At 37.5% G+C, this 24,238-nt stretch overlaps 1 protein-coding gene across 1 annotated transcript in view; it reads left to right on the top strand.

Annotated features, from left to right (window-relative positions):
* Positions 1–24,238, top strand: part of thoc2 (THO complex 2) — a 126,314-nt gene that overhangs the window by 89,601 nt on the left and 12,475 nt on the right. Inside the window, exons 25-33 of the mRNA XM_059976947.1 lie at positions 797–954; positions 1,042–1,170; positions 1,315–1,446; positions 2,915–3,099; positions 8,012–8,196; positions 13,581–13,683; positions 15,334–15,782; positions 18,219–18,277; positions 19,668–19,703. Coding sequence (XP_059832930.1) covers positions 797–954; positions 1,042–1,170; positions 1,315–1,446; positions 2,915–3,099; positions 8,012–8,196; positions 13,581–13,683; positions 15,334–15,782; positions 18,219–18,277; positions 19,668–19,703 — 1,436 coding nt within the window. The remainder of the gene's footprint in view (positions 1–796; positions 955–1,041; positions 1,171–1,314; positions 1,447–2,914; positions 3,100–8,011; positions 8,197–13,580; positions 13,684–15,333; positions 15,783–18,218; positions 18,278–19,667; positions 19,704–24,238) is intronic.

The following is a 24,238-nucleotide window of genomic DNA, read 5'->3' as shown; positions in this document are numbered from 1 at the left end:
AGAGGCTCCACTCCTCCACCCTTTTTTAACCAATTTTTATAGGAGCACGATTGAGAGTGTACTGACCAACAGCATCACCATCTGGCACAGGATTTGCAAGGCATAGGACTGCTGAGAGGATCATTGGTGGTCTCTCTTCCACCCATTTGAGATATTTACCAATAGTGTTGCATAATCAGGACCCTTAGCATTGTCAATGATCCCTCCCATCTGTCCAGCAATCTTTTTGATGCCCTGCATTATACAAGATTTACTGTAGCATTAGGACAAGGACTTTTAGGATGGGAATACAGCTCCTTCCACCAGGTTGGGAGACTACTGAACTCCCTACGAATGCAAAGCTCTCACCATGTCTGCAGCACCAGCAGCATTATGTTGTTCAGTTTTTAACCTCTTTCTAAATGTACCTCATTATTTGTGGCAATATTACTTTGTTCTGTGTATATAAGTTAAATATACTGTATTATGCGCTTGGTCTGGAGGAAGGTTTCATTTGGTAGTATACATGTATACTGTTGAAATGATGATAATGTGAACTTGAATTACTGAATACCAGTTTGGAGTGGGAATATTAGTTCTTTTTCCTCTTATTTCTAGTATAGAGCAGTTAATGTGAGCAAAAAGTGGGCAATAATAATTCAATTTGATTTGATTGTGCCATTTGCAGGGTAAAATTAGGATACTGGTAACAATTTTAACAACTTTTAATTTTTGTTGGTATTGGTAGTAGTACTTAGCTGTCTTAATTTTATTTCTTAGAGCATTTTTCTAATTACTTGTGTTTTAATTCCTTCAGAATCTACCAAAAATGAGACCATTACAAAGTTTCTCCAATTGTGCATCTTCCCAAGATGCATCTTCTCAGCCATAGATGCAGTTTACTGTGCTAAGTTTGTGGAATTAGTTCATCAGTTGAAGACGCCGAATTTTTCCACACTTCTGTGTTATGATCGGGTAAAACACTTCACATTCCTTTTCAAAAAAATATGTAAATAGTCTTTTGTCCATTTAGATTTTAATATTTGTTCACTTTATTTTAAGGTCTTCTCTGACATTATATACACTGTTGCAAGCTGCACAGAAAATGAGGCTAGTCGCTATGGCAGATTTCTTTGCAGCATGTTGGAGACGGTTACCAGGTGGCACAGTGACAGAACTATCTATGATAAGGTAACATTTTAATTATGTTTTGGATATAAGAAGCCATTGCAGTTTAGTTCTTGATTTATTATGTCATTTTTTTTCCCTTAGCACTCAAGGAAAGAGGCTCAGTCTAACCAGCTGCATTGTTTTCTGTTTCTTTTGCTTCCTCAGGAATGTGGCAATTATCCAGGGTTTCTCACAATTTTGCGAGCAAGTGGATTTGACGGAGGGAATAAAGCTGACCAGTTAGATTATGAAAATTTCAGACATGTTGTACATAAGTGGCATTACAAGTTGACCAAAGTAAGCTTTGTCTTTGTCTTCTTTGTCTTTTCTTTTTAACTGGCAGTAGTATTGAACTGTACTGTTGCAGTAGGCGGTGGGAGTTGGGGATGTTCGTGATAAAAGAGAGGGACATCAATTGAAAAAGAGATCACACATGGCTTTGATGCAGCAGAAGCTGAAGTTTTTATGGCTATCAGTTCAGTCTTCAGTCCAAATTAACTCTTAATAACTAGTTATGAACTCTTAATATTTTCTAAGGCAGTCTTGGGAAGCTAGTTGCATTATTATGTTATTCTGCCAACATATTAATAAATATTTGACCAAGTTTGTGTAGCAAAGAGTAGTCTGTGAGTGAAATTCTGTGCAGTTGTTTTGATGCTTTTCTTCATGTAATGGTTAATCAACAGCCCAAATTCCTGGTTAAACCAGTTTTAACGATAACTTTCAAATTGACCAGCATATCAGTGGTTTAATATGATTACTGTTTTGCAAGGTTGATATCAAGTGGACAGTGGCATTGGTCAACCGAATTTGTGAAAAGATTGAGTTTCGCCTTAACTCTTACTTATGAGGTTAAGTGCATTGGTTGTTGCACTATATGTAGTTAATATTTTAGACATGCACAGACACCAACTCTGTTACTATGTGTCTGTTTCTTCAGGTGAGGTGATTTACAACTGAAAGCAAGTCATGGGGATGGCAGGTTATTACATGTATTATAAATATTTATAATTATATACAGAACCATCTTTTGTACATAGTGCTAAGGCTGGATTTCTGGTAGAACATTTATTGGATTTGAGGCTGTGGGTTGTTTCATTGCAAGCATGAGTGTCTTGCATTGTATTAATAAATTTCATGTGTGGTTAGTCTGTCTTGTGTGCTTGCTCTTTTTACCTGAATATGATGTGAATTATTTAGATATTTACTTCTTGTGAAATCTAAACAAAGATGGGCAGAATTGTGTCTTTCTGGCACGATGGCTGCAATATGAAGTGAAGGCACGCAGTACAGGGTCTATGTTTGTTTATTGATCTACAGTTGTATTTTTTTTCTGACTATTGTACTGACTAAGTTCTTCATATACCAGAAGTGTGGCATAATCTAAACCTGGAGTTCAAGTTCAATTTTACATAATGATGGAAACAATATTTGCAGTATTGTTTCTACTTAGAAAAGCAATTTGAATTGGCAATTCAGACGGAGTTTTGCTGCCTCATTACAGGTACTGTGTATGTAAACAATTACTGGATTTGGTTATTGATTGCAAAACTTTTGAGGTTAGGCTTACTTGTGCTTACCTCACTGGTTATTCCTTTTTTAAATCGCTGCAGCATTTTGGTTATTTTTGTCTGAGGATTCTCAGGGCATTCCAGTAGTTATTCTAAAAAACTTGCCGTATGAGTATATCAAAATACTGCTAAATTTTGTATCTGAAGAATGTGAACCAGTTTTGATGTTCATGTTATTTTTAAATATCTTTCAGGCATCTGTGCACTGCCTTGAAACTGGCGAATATGTGCATATTCGGAACATATTGATCGTATTGACAAAAGTCCTCCCTTGGTATCCCAAAGTATTGAATTTAGGTCAAGCATTGGAGCGAAGAGTGCATAAAATTTGCCAAGAAGAGAAAGAGAAGAGACCTGATCTCTATGCTCTGGCTATGGGGTAACAAAGTGAAGTCGAATGTGATTTAATGCAAAGTATTTTAGTGGAATATGTTTTTGAGGTTTAGTCTTGATTTGTTAGCCCCAGCCTCACTGGTTTTAATTTGGATTTATACTTTCAATAATGCTAGTATTAAATTACTGATGTTAGAAAATCTAGTGAAATGGCCCCAAAATTGTTGCCGAAACAGCTATGGTTAATAACACAAGAGATTCTGCAGATGCTGGAAATCTTGAGCAACACACACAAGATGCTGGTGGAACTCAGCAGTTCAGGAAGCATCAGTGGAAAGCATAACAGTGGGTATTTCAGGAAGAGACTCTTTCATCAGGCCAGAAAAGTCAACTGTTTGTTCCTCTTCATTGATGCTGCCTGACCTGCTGAGTTCCTCCAGCATTTTGTGTGTGTAAGAAAGGTGAATGGTATTCACCATTTTAAATGTCATAATGTGACCTTGCAGTAGAGTAGTTGCTGAATTAATGTGAACATTGAAGATGTTGTAAATGCACTGCTCCTCTATTAGCTTTGTGATTTTTTTTTTATTTCATCCATCATTCAAATTCATTTTATTAGAAGTTTGCAACTAATTTCACATTTAAATGTTGTAATCTGAACGTGACCAATGTGCCACTTAATACCAGTTGTTGGAAATATGATACCTTATTTCTTCAGGTTTTTGTTATTGTCATTACTTTGTTTTAAGAAAAGTCATTCTCTGACCCATAGTCTTAATATCAACATTCCTCAATTTTGTGTTCTATATCTCATTGGACACGGAATTCATTTAGAGTAATCACCTCTTCTTTCTCTGGTTTTACATTATAAATTTGAGCATTTCGTCCAGTTGGTTAAGGAAATATTTAGTTGTGAAAACACTAGAGGTTGCAGATGCTGAAATAAGGAGCAGAAAACAAACTGCTGGAGAAACTCAGTGTGTCCAGTATCTGGACTCAAATGGATGGCTGATGTTTTGGATTTAGATGGCCCTGATAGAAGTTGCTGACCACACCTTTGCCTTTAGATGCATCCTGACTTACTAAATTCCTCAATGTTTAGTTGTATTATGATTAGTGCAATCCTCGATCACCTGTAGATGGTGCTGCTTTATTTTCCATCACCATTTTCAATCACTTGGAGCACAATTTATTAATTAATGCCAATTTCATTGGTTAACCTTATTGACCAGGTGCTATTTTCAAACTTCTCACTGAGTCTTTTAAAACTATATTTTCAAATGAAAAACTTAATCTGCGTTCTTTATTGAGAGGAAAAATGTACATAGGTATGAAATTCCAACTAGCTTACAAATAATGACTCAGTGCACTTTACTTAATGATATGTACTTTTTAATGACCAAGAAACAAAATATTAAAAATGGAAATGAGGACTTGCTTAGTTAATGGTTCTCACAGGTTTTCAGTCAAGTACAAATTGCACCACAGCAATTTGAGCCCAGGAAATCCAGTGCAGTACTGAACTAGCGTTGTTACATTTTTCGTGGTGTTTTTTAGACCTTAAACTGAGCTTACACTTGCACTCAGGTGTATGTACAAGATTTAATTGCACCATTTTGAAGACAAGCGGGAATAATCACTGGTTGTCTGGCTGGTATTTATCCCAAAACAATAATACTTAGAAACAAATTCTGTGGTTATCTTCACATTGCTGCTTGGGATTAGCAGTGCCCCAATTTTGCTGCAGGGATTTTCCTACATCTAAAATGGTGAATGTCCTGTTTTTTGAAAATAAAAGATTTTTGGCTGTGAGGCACTTGGGATACCCTGAAAGACTTAAAAGGCATCTTGTAAATGTAAATTTAATTTTAATGGAATTATCGGTTTTGAATACACAATGAAATGTGGAATGCAGTTTTGAACTGAAAATTTATCAACATGAAATTGCTGCTTAACACAATGTTACAAAATTCAGTTGTATCCCATTTGGGAGAAGTATGATTTTTTCCCAATTATTTTAATATTCTGGGGATACAAAAAAAATTAAATGGAATCTCTCGTCCATTAACCTAAAAAAAACACACAAAGGATTAAATCTGGAATCCACTATTCCATGTTTTGACTTATCAGTGTAATGGGATAGGTGGTGAAATTATTTGCACGGACTCTGATATTCTGCAGTCCAAATTGAAAAGAGCTGCTGAACTGGTGTCACTTGTCACTTTCCTGATTTAGCCTATCCTTTAGTATATGCAGTTTGAGTAGTGTGCCTTTTGGTTTTTCAAGTGAAGAAAATAACTTCAGTTGGTGACTAAGAGATAAGCACTTATCTGTTCAGAACTCCTGGTGCTGCCTTCTCTATATCGATGAGGCCCAACATAGATTTGGAGGTTGTTGCATTGAGCACGTCAAAAGGCAAGATTTCCAGGTGGCCACTCATTGCATTTCGATTTCCCTTTCCCATTCTGATATGTCTGTCTATGTCCTCAATTGCCACGATGAGGCCATACTCAGGTTGGAGGTGCAACAGCTCCTATTCACCCTGGGTAGTCTTTAATCTGATGGTATATTGGTTTCTCTAACTTCTGGTAGCATTAACCTCATTCTTCCCTTTCCCCACACAGCTTGTTTCTACCTCATACCCAAGCTCCATGAACCCAACTGTCCGCGTAACCCCATAGTCTTTTACCTGCTCTTGCTCCATTGAACTCATGTCTGCCTATCTCACCTTCGTTCTATCCTCCTTGGTACAGTCCCTTCACACCTACATCCATGACACTTGACACTTGTCAATCTCAGCAACTTCCAATTCCCTAGCCTTGACTACTTTATATTCGCTGTAGATGTCCAGTCCCAATACACTTTTATAGCCCATCAAGAAGGCATTAAATTTCTCTGCTTCTTCTCTACGAAAGACCCAAACAGTTCCCCTCCATCTGGCAGAACTGGTACTCATTTTGAACAATTTTTCTTTTGGTTCCTCCTACTTTCTCCAAACTCAAGGGGTAGCCATGGGCCTGAGCAATGCTTGCCTTTTCGTTGGCTACTCGGAGCAGTCCATGTTACAAGCCTTTCCTGGTAATGCTCCCTAACTCTTTCTGTGCTACATTCATGACTGCATTGGTGCTACTTCATGCACTCATGTTGAGCTCATCCATTTCATCAACTTTCTCACCAACTTCACCCTGCCCTTAACTTCACTTAGTCCATTTCTGACAGTTCTCTCCCTTTCTCGATCAGTGTCTCTATCTCTGGAGATAAATTGTCTACCGATGCCTTTTATTAACTGGACTTGAGGTGACGAATGCAGTGAATGGGCTATAAAATTGCTATTCCCTTTTCTCAGTTACTTTGTCTCAATTGCATCTGTTCCCAGGATGCGGCTTTCCTTTCCAGGACAAAGGATATTTCCTCTTCCTTCAAAGAATGGGGTTTCCCTTCCTCCACCATTAATGCGGTCCTTATATGCATCTCTAACAATTTCCCGGACATCTGTGCTCACTCCATCTTCCCAACACCTTGAGATCTTCTTGTCCTTTCCTGCCACCCCATGAGCATCTGCATCTAACTCATCATTCTCCACATCTTCCGCCAAGTTCAACAGTTTCCTACCGCCAAATGCGTTTTACTCCCCCACCCCCACCCTCTTCTCTCTGCAGGGATTGTTTCTATTGCCCATTCATCCCTCCTCACTAATCTCCCTCTTGGCACATATCCTTGCGATCGACAGATATGCTACACACCTGCCCATTCAACGCCTTCCTCACCTCAATTCAGGGCCATAAGCAGCCCTTCCAGGTGAGGCAACACTTCACTTGCGAATCTGTTGGGGGTCATCTATTGAATCCGATGCTCCCGATGCAGCATTGCTGTAACCTGACATAAATAGGGTGACTGCTTTGTCAAACACCTCCACTCCATCTGCCAAAAGAGAAATTTCCCAGTGGGAAACCATTTTAATTCCTCTCCCATTCTTGTTTTAACAAGTTGTTCCATGGCCGCCTCTTTTGACATGATGAAGCCACTCACAGGGTGGCTTCCACATAGGTGACCTCCAACCTAATGACATGAACACCGATTTCTCCAACTTCTGGTAAATTTTCCCCCTTACCCTTCCCTCTTCTTTTCTTCACCCTGGCCTCTTGCCTCTTCTCCTCATCTGGCTATCACCTGGTGCCCTTCTTTCTCCCTTTTCTTTCAATAAGCTATTTGCAGTTTAGTAATCTTTTTTCAGTAGGTCATCTGATTCAGTATTAATTATAATGTTCTACATGAATTAGTTTAAGCATCCCTGCATTATCTTGATCTCTATTTCTAGACTGTGTTAACTGTGGGTCATTCAATAAGATTATTCATGCATTTTGTAATAACTTAATAAATTAGCCTGGGACATTTCTGCACAGTGAAGACCAGTCTATTTTGATCATATTGGAGAAAACATGTTCAATCTGAGCCTGTCTTGAATTGGTTGTTCTTGTTTTTAGTTTCCTTTAACTTTGATCCTCCATCAGTTTGTTGATAGGTTGGTAAGCTATTAGGCTGCTGTAAATTATCCCTTGTGTTTAATGAATGGTAGAATCTTAGGGGAGTTGATGGGAATGTGGGAAGAATAAATTACTGGGAAAATTGGGGAAGAATGGGATTGATTTGTGATACACGTTCAGTGTGAATTTGAGAAAAGAGGGTTATGGAAACACTGTATTGCAGAACCACTGGGAATTTTGAAAAGATTGAAAGCTGTTGCAATCCCTTTTAAGAAAAGAGTTGTATTTTAGATACAATTCCTTTAAATGTTGATTGAAAATCAATTTCATTGAACACTTACCAACTCCCAAGATATTTAGTTTTAGTTGTTCAGTTTTTAGCTGCTCAGTTCACTTTATCCAATGTTCTAAAATTAAACTGTAACTATCTTCCAAGATTTGTTTTCTCTGCTTAACACTCTGTGCGACTTGCAGCTATTCTGGCCAGTTGAAAAGTAGGAAACCATACATGGTCCCTGAGAATGAATTTCATCACAAGGATCCACCAGCAAGGAGCGCAACGCCTGCAGCAGTTCAGAATGGACCAGGCACAATCATGCAACCTGCTGCAGCATCCACCAATGCAGCCAAAACTGAAGAAGGCACAAATGAGGAAACTGGTAAGAAAGGTTTCTTTTTTCTGTATTTCCAGCATTCGTAGCAACTAATCACCTTTTTAGGATTAATAGTGTAAGAATTCAGTGATGTGCAATTAGCTCAGTGAAAATGAAACTTAATGCTGTATTATGGCCTTGGTAATAATGTACAGGTTTCCCCTGCTATCCGAAAGTAGAGCATTCCTATGAAACCTTTCGTAAGTCGAAATGGCATAAAGAGAAGAAGCAATTACCGTTAATTTGTATGGGAAAAATTTTTGAGCATTTCCAGACCCAAAAGATATCCTACCAAATGAAACTAAATAACACATAAAACCTAAAATAACACTGTCATATAGTAAAAGCAGGAATGATATGATAAATATGCAGCCCATTTAAAGTAGAAATAATGTATGTATAGTGTAGTTTCACTTACCAGAATCAGGAAGACAGTGAGCACACGGGAAGGTTCACGCAATTTTCCATCATACAATTCTTTGTAAGCACTCAAACCATCCTGCAAACCTGCCCTAAAGCTATGTGCCCTTTCAAAATTAATGTCATACTTTTTTGCAATCATTGCAGCGTTGTCAATCGTAGTGAAAATCTCACACAGTTCAAAGCTATGGCGGCTTGATGCTGAGTGTAGTTCCCGGGGAAGGAGCTTGGCAACGCCACTCTCGCTGCTCGGGGTGTGTGCTGCCTCTATAACAGCACTCTTCAAAACAAATACTGAATGTTATTTTTGCTTTTCGCCACTCTCATTGCTCAGGGTGCGCACTGCCTCTATAATGGCTATCTTCAAAACAGACAACGCTATTTTCCCTACTCACTGCTCGGGGTACACACTGCTTCTATAATGGCTCGCTGCAAAACAAATTCTATTTTCGCTTTTCGCCTTTTTTCGTAAAAGTGAAAATCCTCTGTGGATTTTTTTCAGTTAGCAAAACCAGGTACTAATGTAGGGCTTTTGTAAAAGCGAAGTGGCGTAAAGCAAACTTTCGTAAAGGTGGGGGTACCTGTATTATTGAGGAGTGGAGAATCAGACAGGCTTTTGCTTGTAATCCAGCAATGCTTGCTGGAAAAATGCGTTTGTATGAGTAAAGATGATGGCAAGATGAGGATTAACTGTAGAGTTCTTCAGAAGTGGCAATATTCATTTTTAAATGCATTAGTTTAAAATGGTGCTTTACTGTCATCTTACAACAAACTCCAGCAAAATGTTGTCTTGAGCAAGGAACAAAAATAATTTAAATAACCATTTAAAATGTTTAGGGTTAATTTATTATTTTTACTATAACTTGCTCATGCTGATGGTGAACAACTAAGGGGACATACAGTAATGTGGAATTAAGTTGCAGATCACTCGCCTTCCAGAGACTCAATTATTTTGTTACATTCAGACACCAAATCAGATCTTTCAAGTTGAATTCAATTTGATGGTCTTGCACATATTATTTCATTGTTAACTTTGCTTTCAATATACTTCTGATTTAATTGTGCTTTAGGATCTTAAATTTTGCAATAAATTTCCCCTTGATTGCTTATTTAAAAAGTTAAATAGTTGATTAAAAAAACTTCCCTATGAATGCAAAGTGAACTTTAAAACATTGGGGTATAGCCCTGACTGATGTCAGCTAAGGAATCTCAAATTGTGATTAAAATCTCATCTAATATATCCAGTTTGGTTTCTGCCTATGAAAGCACAAAATACTGGAAATACAGTCGGCACTTCAGACAATATCTCTGGAAGGAGAAGCAGTTAATGTTTCAGATCAAAGATCTTTCGTCAGGAGGAATTCTGACAATGGGTCACCAACCTGAAATAAACTGTTGTTTCTCTTTCTACAGATGGTATTTGATATGTTGAGTACTTCCATTAGTTGCTGTAAAGATTTCTAGCATTTAGTGTTTTTTTAGATTTTCATTTAGCAGTATCAGAATTAGGGTTTTATTAGGGTTGGATATGGAGAACACAAGTGGTTCAGATTTGATTTCCTAGCCCATCTTTTTGGATTTGCTGATAATCCAGCAGGGGCAAGCTCTCTTTACAGGGCAGAGAAAGGCTACTGTCCAGTTGCATCATACTGCTTGTTCCATATCTCTCTTTTTCTGTAACTCTGCAGCATAGTTAACTTTATATGGTTCACTTCACTTAAGTACACATGAAGAATATTATGGGAAGTAACTGGAGCACGTAGAAGAAATGCACATGGTCATAGGGAAATGGGCAAACTCCTCTCAAACAGTACTCAAGGGGCAACTTGAACTGAGGTAGCTAGAGCTATAAGCCTGGGGCATGAAGTACACACATCTGTTCACTCCCTAGTAATTGCAATTTTACTTTATCAGTATTTGGTATAGGAATTTGTAATGATCATGGATTTATCTGCAGATAAATCTGCAGATGCTGGAAATCCAAGCAACACACAAAAAATGCTGGAGGAACTCAGCAGGCCAGGTAACATGTATGGAAAAGAGTGCAGTCGATGTTTCAGGCCCAGACACTTCATCAGGACTGAAGAAAAAAAGATGGAGTCAAGAGTAAAAAGGTTGGGGGGTGCAGGAAGGAAGAAACACAAGGTTATATAGGTGAAACTGGGGAGAGGTAGAGTAACGAGCAGAGAAGTTGATTGGTGAAAGAGACACAGGGCTGGAGAATGGGGAACCTGATAGATGACAAAAGGCCATAGAGGAAAGAAAAGAGGGAGGAGCACCAGAGGGAGCTGATGGGCAGGCAAGGAGATATGGTGAGAGAGGGAAAAGGGAATGGTGAAGGAGTGGGGACATCACTGAAAGTTTGATGAATTGGTATTCAAATGGGTGGCCACTGGGAGATGTTTTTTTCTGGCTGACAGAGCGTAGGTGCTCAGCGAAGTGGTCTCCCAATCTATGTTGGGTCTCACTGATATACAGGAGGTCACAGCAGGAGCACCGGATCCAGTAGATGACCCCATCAGACTTCAAGGTAAAGGTGCGAGACTTTTGAGGTCATCTACTGTATTTGGTGCTCCTGGCGTAGCCCCCTGTATATCAGTTATATCGAAGGTAGATAGGGAGATGCTTCACCGCACCTGGAAGGACTGTTTGGGGTCCTGAATGATAGAGAGGGAGGAGGTGTAGGGGCAGGTATAGCACTTGTTCAGCTTGCAAGGTGAAGTGCTAGGAGGGAGAGCAGTGGGGAGGGATGAACTGAGAAGGGAGAAGGGAATCACGTACGGAGCGATTCCAGTGGAAAGCAGAAAATGGGGGGGGGGGGGCGGAGAAAATATATGCTTGGTTGTGGGATCCAGTTGGAGAGGGCAGAAGTCACAGAGAATTATGGATTCAGAGGCTGGTGGGATGGCAGTTGAGGACAAGTGGTACTCTATCCCTGCTGGGGTGGCAGGAGGATGAGGTGAGGGCAGACGAGTGAAATTTCAAGGTGTTCAATAAGATGCTGAGTAAAAGACATCCATTAGATAAGGATACATAGAGTTGGGGTGATGTGTTAGCATGGATAGAGGATTGGTTAACTAATAGCAGAAAGTTGGGAGTCATGGGTGTTACTCTGGTTGGCAATCAGTGATAAGTGATGTGCCACAGGGGTCGGTGCTGTGCATGCAACTGCTCAGGATATACATTAACAATCTGGAAGAGGGCCGAGTGCAGTGTATCTAAGCTTGCTGGTGACACTAAATTGAGTGGTAAAGAAAATTGTGCAGAAGATAATGAGAGTCTGCAGAGATATAGATAGGTTAAGTGAGTGGACAAGGGCCTGGCAGATGGAGTACAATGTTGGTAAATGTAAGGTTGTGCACTTTGGAAGGAAAAATGGAAAAGCAGATTATTATTTAAATGGCAGAGGGGAAGAAGCTGTTCCTGAATTGCTGAGTGTGAGGCTTCAGACTTCTGTACCTCCTACTTGATGGTAACAGTGAGAAAAGGGCATACCCTGGGTGCTGGAGGTCCTTAATAATAGACACTGTCTTTCTGAAGCACTTCTCTCTCAAGATGTCCTGGGTACTTTGTAGGCTAGTACCCAAGATAAGCTTAACTTGATTTACAACCTTTTGCAACTTCTTTCGATCCTGTGCAGTAGCCCCTCCATATCAAACAGAGATGCAGCCTATCAGGATGCTCTCCTCGGTGCAACTATAGAATTTTTGAGTGTATTTGTTGACATGCTAGATCACTTCAAACTCCTAAAAAGTATAGCCACTGTCTTGCCTTCTTTATGACTACGTCAATGTGTTCGAACCAGGTTAGATCCTCAGAGATCTTGACACCCAGGAACTTGAAGCTGCTCACTCTCTCCACTTGTGATCCTTTATGAGGATTGGTATGTTTCTTCCATCTTACCCTTCCTGAAGTCCACAATCAGCACTTTGGTCTTATTGATGTTAAGTGCCAGGTTGTTGCTGCAGCACAGTTTGACTATTTCACCTGGCGCAATGAGATCTGAGATCAGAGGGAGAAAGGGGGTTGGTAGTGTCAGAGGAGAGGGGAGGCTGTTCATGGAAGGTGGGCTAAGTGGAAGATGGAGTTTCCGAGGACCCGAGAGCTAGTGGTGGGACCTGAGAGACACGGGATTACAGAGCGGTTGTGGGGGAAGGGGAAACGGGTTCCAGCAGCAGCGCATGAAGTCTTGGTCTGAGATGCTATCAGTCAAGGCTCGATCGAGTTGGTTAGACATTGTGCAATCGGCACTTTGAAGGTGTCCATGGTTGTTGGAACCCTCATTGATGGCAGTGTGGTCTGGGTTCTGAATCTGCTGAGGATCGTTAGAACCATTGAGGTTGGCAGTAAGGATCATGGTCTGGAGCTGTCCGTGCCTGCCAGCTATAGAGACGACAGATTCTGTAGTCTGTAATTATACATATTTTTGTTGATTGTGTTCTTGCCTTCAATTATAGTATAGTCAGTTCTGTGCACCAAAATAAACCTGGCTTTATTTTGCATTCTCTTCAATTTTAGTTTCAAATGTGGTGTTTGAATTTTTGCTGTCATCATGTGCATCTTTTGTAAATGTTTAGAACATTAGCTAAATTTATGCTTTTCCTGCTTTCATTGTCTGTAAGGATTCTTTAAGGTGATGATTTAATGCGAAGCAACTTTGCTGAGGATCAGTGATCTCTTTAACCTGGCAAGTTAGTTACTGCTGTCAGAAAGAGTACTTGCATTGCCATAGGTGACTAATTCTTGGAGAATGGCATTCAAAAAAATCACACATGAGGCCTGTTACTATATCATCGAGAACAAGGTCCAGGTCATAGATCTTTTGTAAAAATCATTTTTGTTTTAATTGTTATTATTGTGGTACATTAAATGTTGTAAGCATTAGTACACCTTAAATAATAATTTTGTTTTGAATAGACCCACGGGAAGTTTCTTGGAGAGAGTTTTAAAGTCTCTTTTCTTTTTAACAGATAAATTGAAGGAGAAATCTCAGAGTGCTATAAAAGTTACTAACAAAGCAGCTAATACAATACCCAAAGTTATGTCCAGTAATGGAACCAGTTCTATAAACAGGTAAGAATTTGGCCTTCCTGTCTGCATGTTGGAAGTTCTAAATGTATCATGGATAGATGGTCAGTGAATTTTTAGAATTGTCACAATACGAGAAGGATACAAATTGGATCCAAGTAAATTGATCAGTCCCATTTTCCTCGTCTTTCCTATTTTACTGCAAGTTTCAGGTTATGACTATTTTCTGGGTGAAAACTTATTTTCTTATTCTCATTGTACTTTTTTCCTCGATTTTGAACCACTTGCTAATAGGAACTGTTTCTTTGTGTTTAACCTACTGAAAAAAGAAAAAAATCCTGATCATCTCCATGAATATTATCTCTCAACTTTTGTTGGCTCCAAGGAGACTAACACCAGCTTCTGCATTCTAACTTTAACTGGAATTTTAGTATGCACGTTGTTTTAAATAAATTCAACGGAATTTACGTGCTTCTTAGTAATCTGTGTTTCTTTTGAATGAGTCTCATGATCCTGTGTGTTTTACTTACAATCAATCCTCACTGTTTCAAAATATTACACATTTTATACATTTAGAACTGAGCCATTTGATCTATGGTGCCTTTCCTTGTTCTTTCTGCCTTAATGTTCCATTTCACAGTTACTAAATATCATCTTGTATTAATCCATCCATGTTATGTTGAAATGGATAGTAAGACACTACAAGATCTATCACACTTACAAACCTGATGTCAATTACAAATCTGGAAACACTCCACATCCAAACCAATTAATTTACGTTGAAATAACCATGGTGGCAGAATGGATCTTGATTGGGTATACTACAACAGTCTGGCTACAAGTATGAAAATACCAGTTCATGTGATCTTGCTTCTGTTTTTTAGCTAATGTCTTATCTGTGTTGCTGCTGCCCTTTTAATTTCATTGGTCTGAGTTCTGGTTGCTAGCTTTTTGTGTGCAACTTTATATAACTCCTTTCGAAAATCCATGTCAACATCATCTACTGCATTCTTTCATTAACCTTAGTTATTGCAAGATTCAAATCAATCAGTCATGATTTGTTTTAAGTGAATCGCTGTTGACTGTCAAATACAGTTATTCTTTATAACATTTGTGAATTGCATTGAAAATGAATGCCATTTGAACTGGTAAATTCACTGCTGGCTAAAAGTGATATTGTCCAGGATGGTTTCTAGAACTGCCCATTTAAGCATTACTTTACTAATTTGTTTCATATATAAGACCAAACAGAGAGGATGATATTTCTTAAAAGTTTTTGGCCATGAAAGACAATAGCAAAATGAGCCGTTTCCAGGTTTGGTATTGAAGTCATGGGCTATGGTCCTCAAGTTTACATTTTATAAGCACATTTGAAAGTTAATTGGCAAAATTCAGTGATTTCTTAACTTTATGAATAACTTCACATGTAATTTAGTGGACTAGCAAAATCCATCCATCAGCATCCCTTGACAATGCTGACAAGAGCTTGTAAAAATATATTTGCCTTTTTCTAATGCTGGGGAATTTGAGTATCTTTACTGGCATGTATATTTTGTCTTTATAGTAAGTTTATACAATGCTCTCTGTGAATAGTAGCATACCTTGAAATGTGATAGAACCTGAGTGATATCATTCTGCATGTGTTCTCATCCTGCGTATAAAATAAAACATTCTGGGTTTCATATTCTTTTCCAGCAACAAAGTTACAAAAGAGAAGGAAGAGAAAGAAAAAAGTGGGAAGGAAAAAGACAAGGATAAAAAAGATAAGGCAACCCCAGCTGTTCCTCCAGAGGCTAAAGCAACAGCTAAAGAAGTAAAGGAGAAATCAAAAGAAGAACGAATGAATAAAGATGAAAAAATACGCGAGACCAAGGAAAAAACACCAAAGGCAGACAAAGAGAAAGAGAAGATCAGGAAGGATGAGAAGACAGCAAAAGAAGACAAATCCAGGTTGACATCGAGCGGTGCTGAAGCAAAATCACACTCGGAAAAGGAGAAAGAAAAGGAGCAATCCAAGGAGAGAGATGCACTAAAGGAAGCCAAATCCAAAGAAAGTCACACAGGCACTAAAGGAGAAAAATCGGTCTCTGCTGGGTCCTTGAAGTCCCCAGTTCCACGATCCGAATCTTCAGAAACTGATAGGGGTAAGATAATAAGGCACTATATTCTGTTTCATTTTCTTTATTATGAGAAGAGCTTGAAGAAATTAATTATTTAGTCTTGTTTCAACCAACAAAGTGGGCATTTAAGGAACGAAAAAACATACCTTGCCAAAGTTAAGTTTTTCTCCAGTTAATTACACCAATGGGTCTATGAAAATTTTCAGAGTTGTGTTTAATGTTTTGGAAGCTATTTCAAATAGTTCATGAGCAGAGATTTATTAATTGAAAACAAATTATCAGTTATTCCATTTGCTTGAAGCAGATGAAAATACAGAAGGAATAGTAAGGAATGACATAAAATCAGAAGCAGGTCATTCAGAAGTTGGCACATTCTAACTCATGGAGCAGTAGAATCATAAGGAAATACAGCATGGAAGCAGGCTATTTGGCCCATTTGGTCCACCCTTCTGTTGCTAGTCCCAAGCCCCTTACCCTCAACGATTCAAACTACATTTACTTATCAAAGTATGTATACTGTATGCAACTCTGAGATTCGTCTTCCCAGACAGCCATGAAACAATGAAAGAACACCATGGAACCCGTTCAGAGAAAAACGTCAAACTACCCAACATGCAAAAAAAAAGAACAAATCATGCAAACAGTAAAAAAAAAGAAGGGTGGAAAAACACAGAAAATAAGATACCAAACCAACGCAGCCTATTCAGTTCAGCTCAGTTCTAAATTCCTCTTAAATGTTGCAATAGTTGCTGCCTCAATGGCTTCTAAATTTAAAAAAATATTAATTTTAGTTTTTATTTTGCAATGTTCTAAAGCTTCTCAGGCACTTACGGACATTGTCACTGTAATTACAATTGTAAAGCAGTCAAGCATGCAACTGGATCACCAGAAAATATATTACCTACTCAATGGTGGTAGCCAAAGGGATGAATGTTGGTTGGGGGGGGGGTCAGCTCTTTGGTGATAATTTTACACTTCCTCTCTCTGTCCCTTTTCATCGTTACATTTTGAATGCTGTCCCTCCAACACTTCCTCTCTTCATGGTTTTATCATGGGCAACACTAAGGGCAGGGTTTCATAATGAGTTCCCTCACTGGAGGAAGTCTTACAAGGAAACTTCATCACTCTTGTGCAATTTAATAACTAATTATTTGCATGTCAAATGCAAGTTAATTAAAAGCCTTATCACTTATTTGTAATAAGTAAATATATATAAATAAGCAGGAGGCATTCATGTTTCTGTTATGGCTCCCTTAATAGTCCTTCATTGATTGAAAGCAAACCAAAATTTGACAGCTTTGTTCTTTTTTACCCCTCTTGACAGTTTAAACATGGCTATAGTTTAAGAAGTTTGAAACATGACCAAATTTGTTTTGCTTCTTTATTTTTCCTGGAACTTAAAAAAAATAATTTCTCATCTGCAGCTAATTGAATTTTAATTTGGGTTAGCCAAAGATAACACATAAATATTATTTAAAGTGCATAAGCATGGAACTATGATACTGTTTGGAAAACATTAAGTTCTAAATTTGATTTTTTTAGCATGTGGAATTATTGTCTGGAAACCAAACAGACATGTTCAGACAAGAAATTTCTCCTGCTTTTGTGATTGCCTTAAATCCCTGCCCCCCAGTTACTCACCCTCAATGTCTTTAGAAGCCTCTTTCTCCTTATTTATGCCATGACTCATTACAATTTTGAATATCAGTGTTAAATCTTTTCAGCCACCTTTGGTCACTCCATCCAACAGTACTCCTCTATCTTTGGTATTACTCCAGTATATTTTCTATACACCTGCTAAGAACCTGAACTACCTACAGTACTGTTTTGAATCTAACAGTCAATCTGAGACCTTGCTATTTTTTTGGGATAGGTTTAGCATAACTTTATTCCTTTTGAATTCTTTTGTTCTTTATGAATCCATAGATCTTGCAACTTTAGTAGTAATCCCAGGTAGTTCTTGAGTTTGCAAAGGTTTCGATAGGTACAGCTCCATTTCTTTTTTTCCCTTCATCTCCGTGAAAATGTTGCATTTTAGTACTTACTGCATCTTCCTCACTAATAAATTGCATGTGTTAATTTCTATGTCATGCTTCCTCATCAAGTCTATTAAGTCCTCCTCACTATTTAGATGTTCACCTTAAACCATTTGAAATTTAAGTAGAGCACAATTTGGAGAACTATATTGTGTAACAACATTTTTATTTCTTTTTTTTGCAAATTATTCCACCATTTTAGGAAGCATTTTATTTTTTTATTCACTTTCCATTCTTGCTCAGTTTTTTTAATATAAGTGGAAAGAACATGATCTGTATGTTCTTTGTTAATTGATGTTAGTATTATTATTATATTCTGTATTACTTGGTTCTAAAGAAAATTTTTGTTACTGTTTTGACTTCTCTTTTTAAATTTTCAATTTACCGCAATCTACTAGACCATGTAATAATTTTTCTATTGCAGAACAAAAACGGCGCAAGCTTGATTCCCACTCATCACCTTCACATTCCACTACAGTAAAGGTTAGTATAGCCTAAGGAAGGCACCGTCAGTATTAGGCTGTCCTGTTTGGAATGCCGGTATTCTGGAAATAATCGTCTTCCTTCAAGTGATACAAGGTGCAAAATGGAGCCTCTGGAGGTTTCTTTTAAATAGAAAATGCATTCATTTTCTTTATTGGACTATTTTGTAAGCAAATTTTATATAAAAAAGGCTTCAAGGACCTAGCGAAAATTGTAAATAGTAAGAGGAAAATCCAAGAAATTTTTTCTTCAAAGTGCCTCAAATTGTATTAAGTGGTCAGTTTTTGAAGTGCAATAATGCTACAAGCAAAATAGCTTCAAGCTGGAGTCGCAACAAGGTGTCAGCGCTGAGAGTGAAGAGCGTTTCAGCACTGAAGAATGTTGGAGTTGTTCAGAATAACCGGATACCTCTGGATTCATCAGGCCCGCTGATGAGCATTCTACCAATTCGTGCCTTCTGGGAAGGAAGTAATGGAGGGAATTCCATTAAAGTCTTTAATGTCTCCTTGGTGATCTGATCTCCTGTAGTTGTGTAAATTCTAACAGCGTACAGCTGTTGTTAGTATCTTCCCTTCATGGGGTTGTTTTCCCTTGGGTGTGCCAGCCTTTTGAATCCTGCCTTAGGAAAATGCAAATATGGCAGCCAAGCCCACCTTCCAGCCAAGAGGGCCGATGGTGTACTACGCAGCACGAAACGTGGGTGTGTCCTAATAGAAGAATCAGGGCAGATGCTTCCTTGCACCGTTTGCTGTATTTATTTTAATGTAGATGAACCCCCCACGAATCCTTGAGTTTGCTGTGGGTTGAAACTTGGAGGAGTATGTGCCAATTCCTGGATGCAGTGCACTGGAAGGGAGGTTAAAGAGCCCGTTGTGGTTTGTTGAGCTGCACCTCTTTACAAGATTAACACTTTTAGCATTGAATTTAATTGTTCACTTAGTCTACTCATACAGAAAACAGTATTCTATAACATCACATTTAAAGATTTAATTGATAATTGTTCATGTATATTTTTTAATAGTAACATTTTATATTAAGTAATATATTCAGGGAGTTTTATTTTGTTTCTAGTAAATTAATGCTTAGTTGTAAATTTAATATATGGACTACAATTATGAATGACAGCAGCATCAGACAGATTTAAATAATATATCTAAATAAGTTCGAGAAATAACTTTTATCACAGTAAATTGTTTCCTGGAACATAGACTTCAAATGTATTACTATTATTATCCTGTTCAGTAAGCATTAACAATTCCTAAAGCCTAGTTCCTAAAGGTGTAACTGCATGTCAAGCAAGACATTAGAGTGGTCACCACCTTGCATCCCAAAGTCCTCTGGTTTCTGAGAAGCGCTGCAGCTCATCTGTCATCTCCATTCATTCCTACAGGATGGTCTCGGTGATCACAAAGAATCATCAGCAAAGGTTTGACACTTGAGCCTTATTTAGACAGCTTTTATAGGTGAACTTTTGCAGTCATCTTATTGACTGTAGTTTCACAAACATTGTCACTTTTAAATATATACTTGTATTCCAGAAATGCTTTGACCCAATTTTGTTAATTTTTTTTAAACACTGTGCTTTTCCACCTGCTCTTAAGGAGCCAATATCTCTTGCTTATATGTTGATTTATTTAACATAATGTGCAAAGCAGAAAATTTGGATTTGCATGGTTAACAGTCTGATATACTTCAGATGCCACAATGGGCTGAGCTTGAGAACAAACATCAGCATGGTTTTGATTCTGAATGCTAACTTTCAGTTTCTGCATGAGTGTGGATTGTCAGAACAATACACCCGACATAAAGTAGTTTTATCCTCAATGAAGATACTTGCCAGTAGTGTTTGAGTTTACACTTGCTTGTCAGGATATTCTGGTGGATTTCTGTGGGACTGCTGACACCTCTAAAATGGAGCACCATAATAACCAGGTGTTCAGTATCAAAATAGCAAGCTTGGTGGTTGAAGAGTCAAAACAACATACTTACATTAATAATTATTTGTATTTAAAATTGAGTCAAAACCTTTCTGGATGTCTTTCTATTCCAATATTTTTTAAAAAGGGAAGATATTTAGAGATAAAGGTGTACTTTCTTATCATTTTAATTGTTGTTGATGTATTTTTGGGAAAATATTTTTGATTCAGAATATTTACTTCAATTGCAAATTGAGGTGCTTTGCTATTTTAGTTTCTATTTATAGTGTAAAATATTGAGATTAAGACATCACTGTGGTTTAGTTAATCTAATTATTATTCTGTTGAAGTACATTTGCTTGTTAGCTTGAATTAGAATTTAAAGCACACACAATCCTTTGCAAACATTGACCATGGCAAATACCCCTGAGTGGTTTGTTAAAACTGGGCTTCCCATGAATAGTCATTGAGTGGGATTGTTGGTAAGATAAACAGAACGTTTTGAGTAAAATTCATCTATTTTGGTTACTGTTGGTGTTCTTAACTGAGCTGCCATCACTTTTCAAAACAATGTTCATTTGGAAGTCTTGTTAGTTCATAGTTTGCTGATTTATTATTGGAAACCTGCTTGATTATTCATGAATGCAATTAATGACTAAAACTATGGATGAGTAAAATAAGCTAATACCTATAAATGAATCTTTTTTACCAGTTCATCCGAAGGAGAACAATCTGAAATATTTTTCATTATATATCATTATTTTGTAACATTTTTATTTGGTAGCAAATTAACTTAAATATGTTTGTATTTGTATGCCTGAGGCAAATTAGTCCTGAAGTACATAATTTTATGTGATGACTTGTTATCAGTTTTATTCTGACTCATTTATCCATAATCCTTCAACTTTCCTGTGTTACTGGTCACTCAGGAGAATCATGAGATGGAAGCAACATTTCGGCTTATGTTTGTCATCATTGCTGATTTTGAGAAAAAAAGCAGAAAAAAGATGGAACTGCTTAGCAATCATGTTATATCTATGGGAAGAGAACTAGTCAACATCGATAGTTAGAAATCCACCATCAAACCTTGTTTCTCCTCCAGAAGTGGCCTAACCATCTGAGAGTTTCTATTCTTTTCAGTTTTAGTTTTAGATATTCAGCTTTTGCAATTTTTTGGACTTCCACAGCTGATTTTTAATATCTATTCTATTTATAATTTCATGGTTATTTGGTTATTAATATTGGAATAATACATCATTAACAGCTTGGTATAACTTTGTCTAACTTTCTCTTTTTGGATCTCAATAACAAAATTGATTACTTGTTTACTGCATGCAACTGCTCAAGATCTTCAAGCAGAAAAACGAGAAGATCTTTGGAGTGCTATTTTGACTCCTTGTTCTGCTCCTGGTTCCATAGGAGGCATAATGGCATTATGTAATTAATGAAGTTTAGGGCTGGTTACTTATTGCATTTGATCATTTACACCAGCCAAAACTGCTGAATCGAACCCAGTCTAATTCATTTGAATGGGGTTGCTGATCTTTGTTAGTAAAATTAAGTTTAGCTTAGTGTTGTTTATTTTTCTGTTTGCTGTTTATTAACCATTGCTTAATATGTATCCAAATGTATTTATTATTGAATCAGCTACAAGATGTCAAATGTCTCTAATTATCAGAGACATTTAAAAGCACTAAAATAAGCTTCTGCCGATATCAGCAATTGTCAGGTTAGTGTGAAAAACAGTGCAGCCCAGCAACCCGGATCCTAATCTAATCACAGGACAATTTACAGTGACCAATTAACCTACCAAGCAGTCACAGGGAGAATGTACAATCTCCATACACTTTCATTCATTGAGTGTATGCTGGCATAATTATCCATTCATAAACTATCTGTTCTTGGCCCCTTAAAGCATCAAAGTTTAACACCTTTACCGATAATCAACAATTTCTTTTAATCAGTTCCTGATATATTTGAAAAACACAACAGAGTAATGCGAACCATTGCTTTCTTTGAACCTAGAGTTATGTGTTTGTAGCCAAGGGAACTGTTGGACATGGCACGATATTAAAAAAAAGTCCATTTCATCAACGTTGTAGATATCAACTGCACAAAATTTTTGAAGCAAGTCGGATAGTTTTGCAGGTATCCATATTTCTGCACTTAAAGCATCTTTCTCAATGTGTGCTTTCTTGAATTTAATGTGGTGCCTACTTTTCCATCAAGACAACCAACCATCTGTTGCTTTAAAATCTTTGTGACCTAGCTTCTTAGCTCACTACTCTGTGTATTTTAACATTGGTCTACTGACACGCACACGTTGTCCAGTTACAGTGAAAAACCATTGATTGAGGGCTCTTCAACATCTGGATCCTTACCTCATGACTTTGCTTTTTGGGATGTTCCCTGTTGTCCCTTGTGTAATGCCCATTCTTCTTCAGTTTATCTTATTAATGTATATATCGAACGTGCAGTTGTACTTTTCAGCACTCCATTTATCTCTGCAAGCTAATGATGAGTAGTGTTAGATGGATGGCTTTTATTTTGGTCCAGTCGGGTAACACAGTTAGTGTCAAATCTTTTTGTGGCAAGGGCTCAAAATTTCTTTTAGTCACAATTTAAAAACAAAAATCACTGCATTTTGAATCGACGCCCATCAGTCCAAATCGATAATGTAACACAAGCACACTACATTTGCTCTATGCACATGTAGTAGTGACTAACAGCCACACAAGTGCATGTGACTGACGATCTCCTGCCCCAATTTAACAGCGTGGTGTCCCGCAAACAAAGGGTATCCTGACCATTTCTTGATTTGTTTTTGTTCTTTAAGAGGTTTCCCAAATCATTAAACCTTATTATGGAAGATTTTATGCAAATAAACTTGTAGGTTAATGCCTGGATTTCATATTCTTATTCCATAATTCTAGTAATTTGATTACTTTAAAATTTTAATTTCCAGAGAAATGCCTTGGGCTTCAATTGAGTTGGTGATGATAATGATGTAATGCCAATTCTAACTTAATTGAGCACCAAGTTATCTACAAACCTTTATTTAGTCTGAGGTTTACCTTCATGCAATATTTTGCCATCTAGGGCTCTAGTCATATTTTCCCAGTGGATCACTGTTATTTGTATTGTGAATTTATTGCATATGATGTATATTTACACTGAGATCAGATGCAGATAGGATAAACGCTTTGTAGAGTACCAACATTTGCAAGTATGACCCAGCGTTGTATCTTTTTCCACTTTAAGTTCTCTGTTACAATGAAGCTTCTATTTTGCCCAAGAACCATAGCAGCCTTTGACCTGCCGTAATTGAAAAGCTTAAATTATGCAGCATTTTCAGCTTTATTTAGATTGTTAGCATTCAGTCTTTTCATCTACTAATTTTAATAATTTATTTAGTCCTTTTATATTGGCTGTTAATGCTTTTCAGTTGTTTTACTACTGGACAGTAAGGTGGAAGTTTAAATGGCAAAGAGAATTGTTATTTAAAATTAATGAAGGAAAACTTTCACTTTACACTTTTTGTCATATAATTTCTGTTGACTTTGACCATATCACCTATACTTTATTTGTTCTCTTCACCTATTTATCTATATCTCTTAATCTCCTGTTTTGATCGTGCATCATTTTGAAATGTTAACTCTTCCACTCTCTGCACCTTATGCCTGACATGTAGAATATTTCCACCATTCACTGATTAAAATTAATCTTGTCTTAGCATAGCTTTGTGATTTTTTTTCATGCACTTCATACCTGTTCCTTCTGCTTCTTCTTGGTCATGCCAGGTTACAGCCATCATCTCGGTGAAAAATTCTTCCCCGATCCTTCTAAGCATTTTACTTTTTAACTTCAACCCCAGATTTAGGTTGCCATGGGGGAAAGTTTCTTACTATCCCTGTTTTCTATGTCTCATATTTCTGTTAGTCTGATCCAATGAAAACAACACATCTTATCCAGTCTCTCGTCTTAACTGATATATTCCATCCCAATGCAATATTCTTGTGAATCTCTTCTGCACCCTCCCCAGTGC

The sequence above is a fragment of the Hypanus sabinus genome, chromosome 8 (genome assembly GCF_030144855.1).
Source record: "Hypanus sabinus isolate sHypSab1 chromosome 8, sHypSab1.hap1, whole genome shotgun sequence".
Taxonomy (NCBI): Eukaryota; Metazoa; Chordata; class Chondrichthyes; order Myliobatiformes; family Dasyatidae; genus Hypanus; species Hypanus sabinus.
The sequence above is the reverse complement of the archived record's forward strand: the minus strand, read 5'-3'. Positions and strand labels throughout refer to the sequence as shown.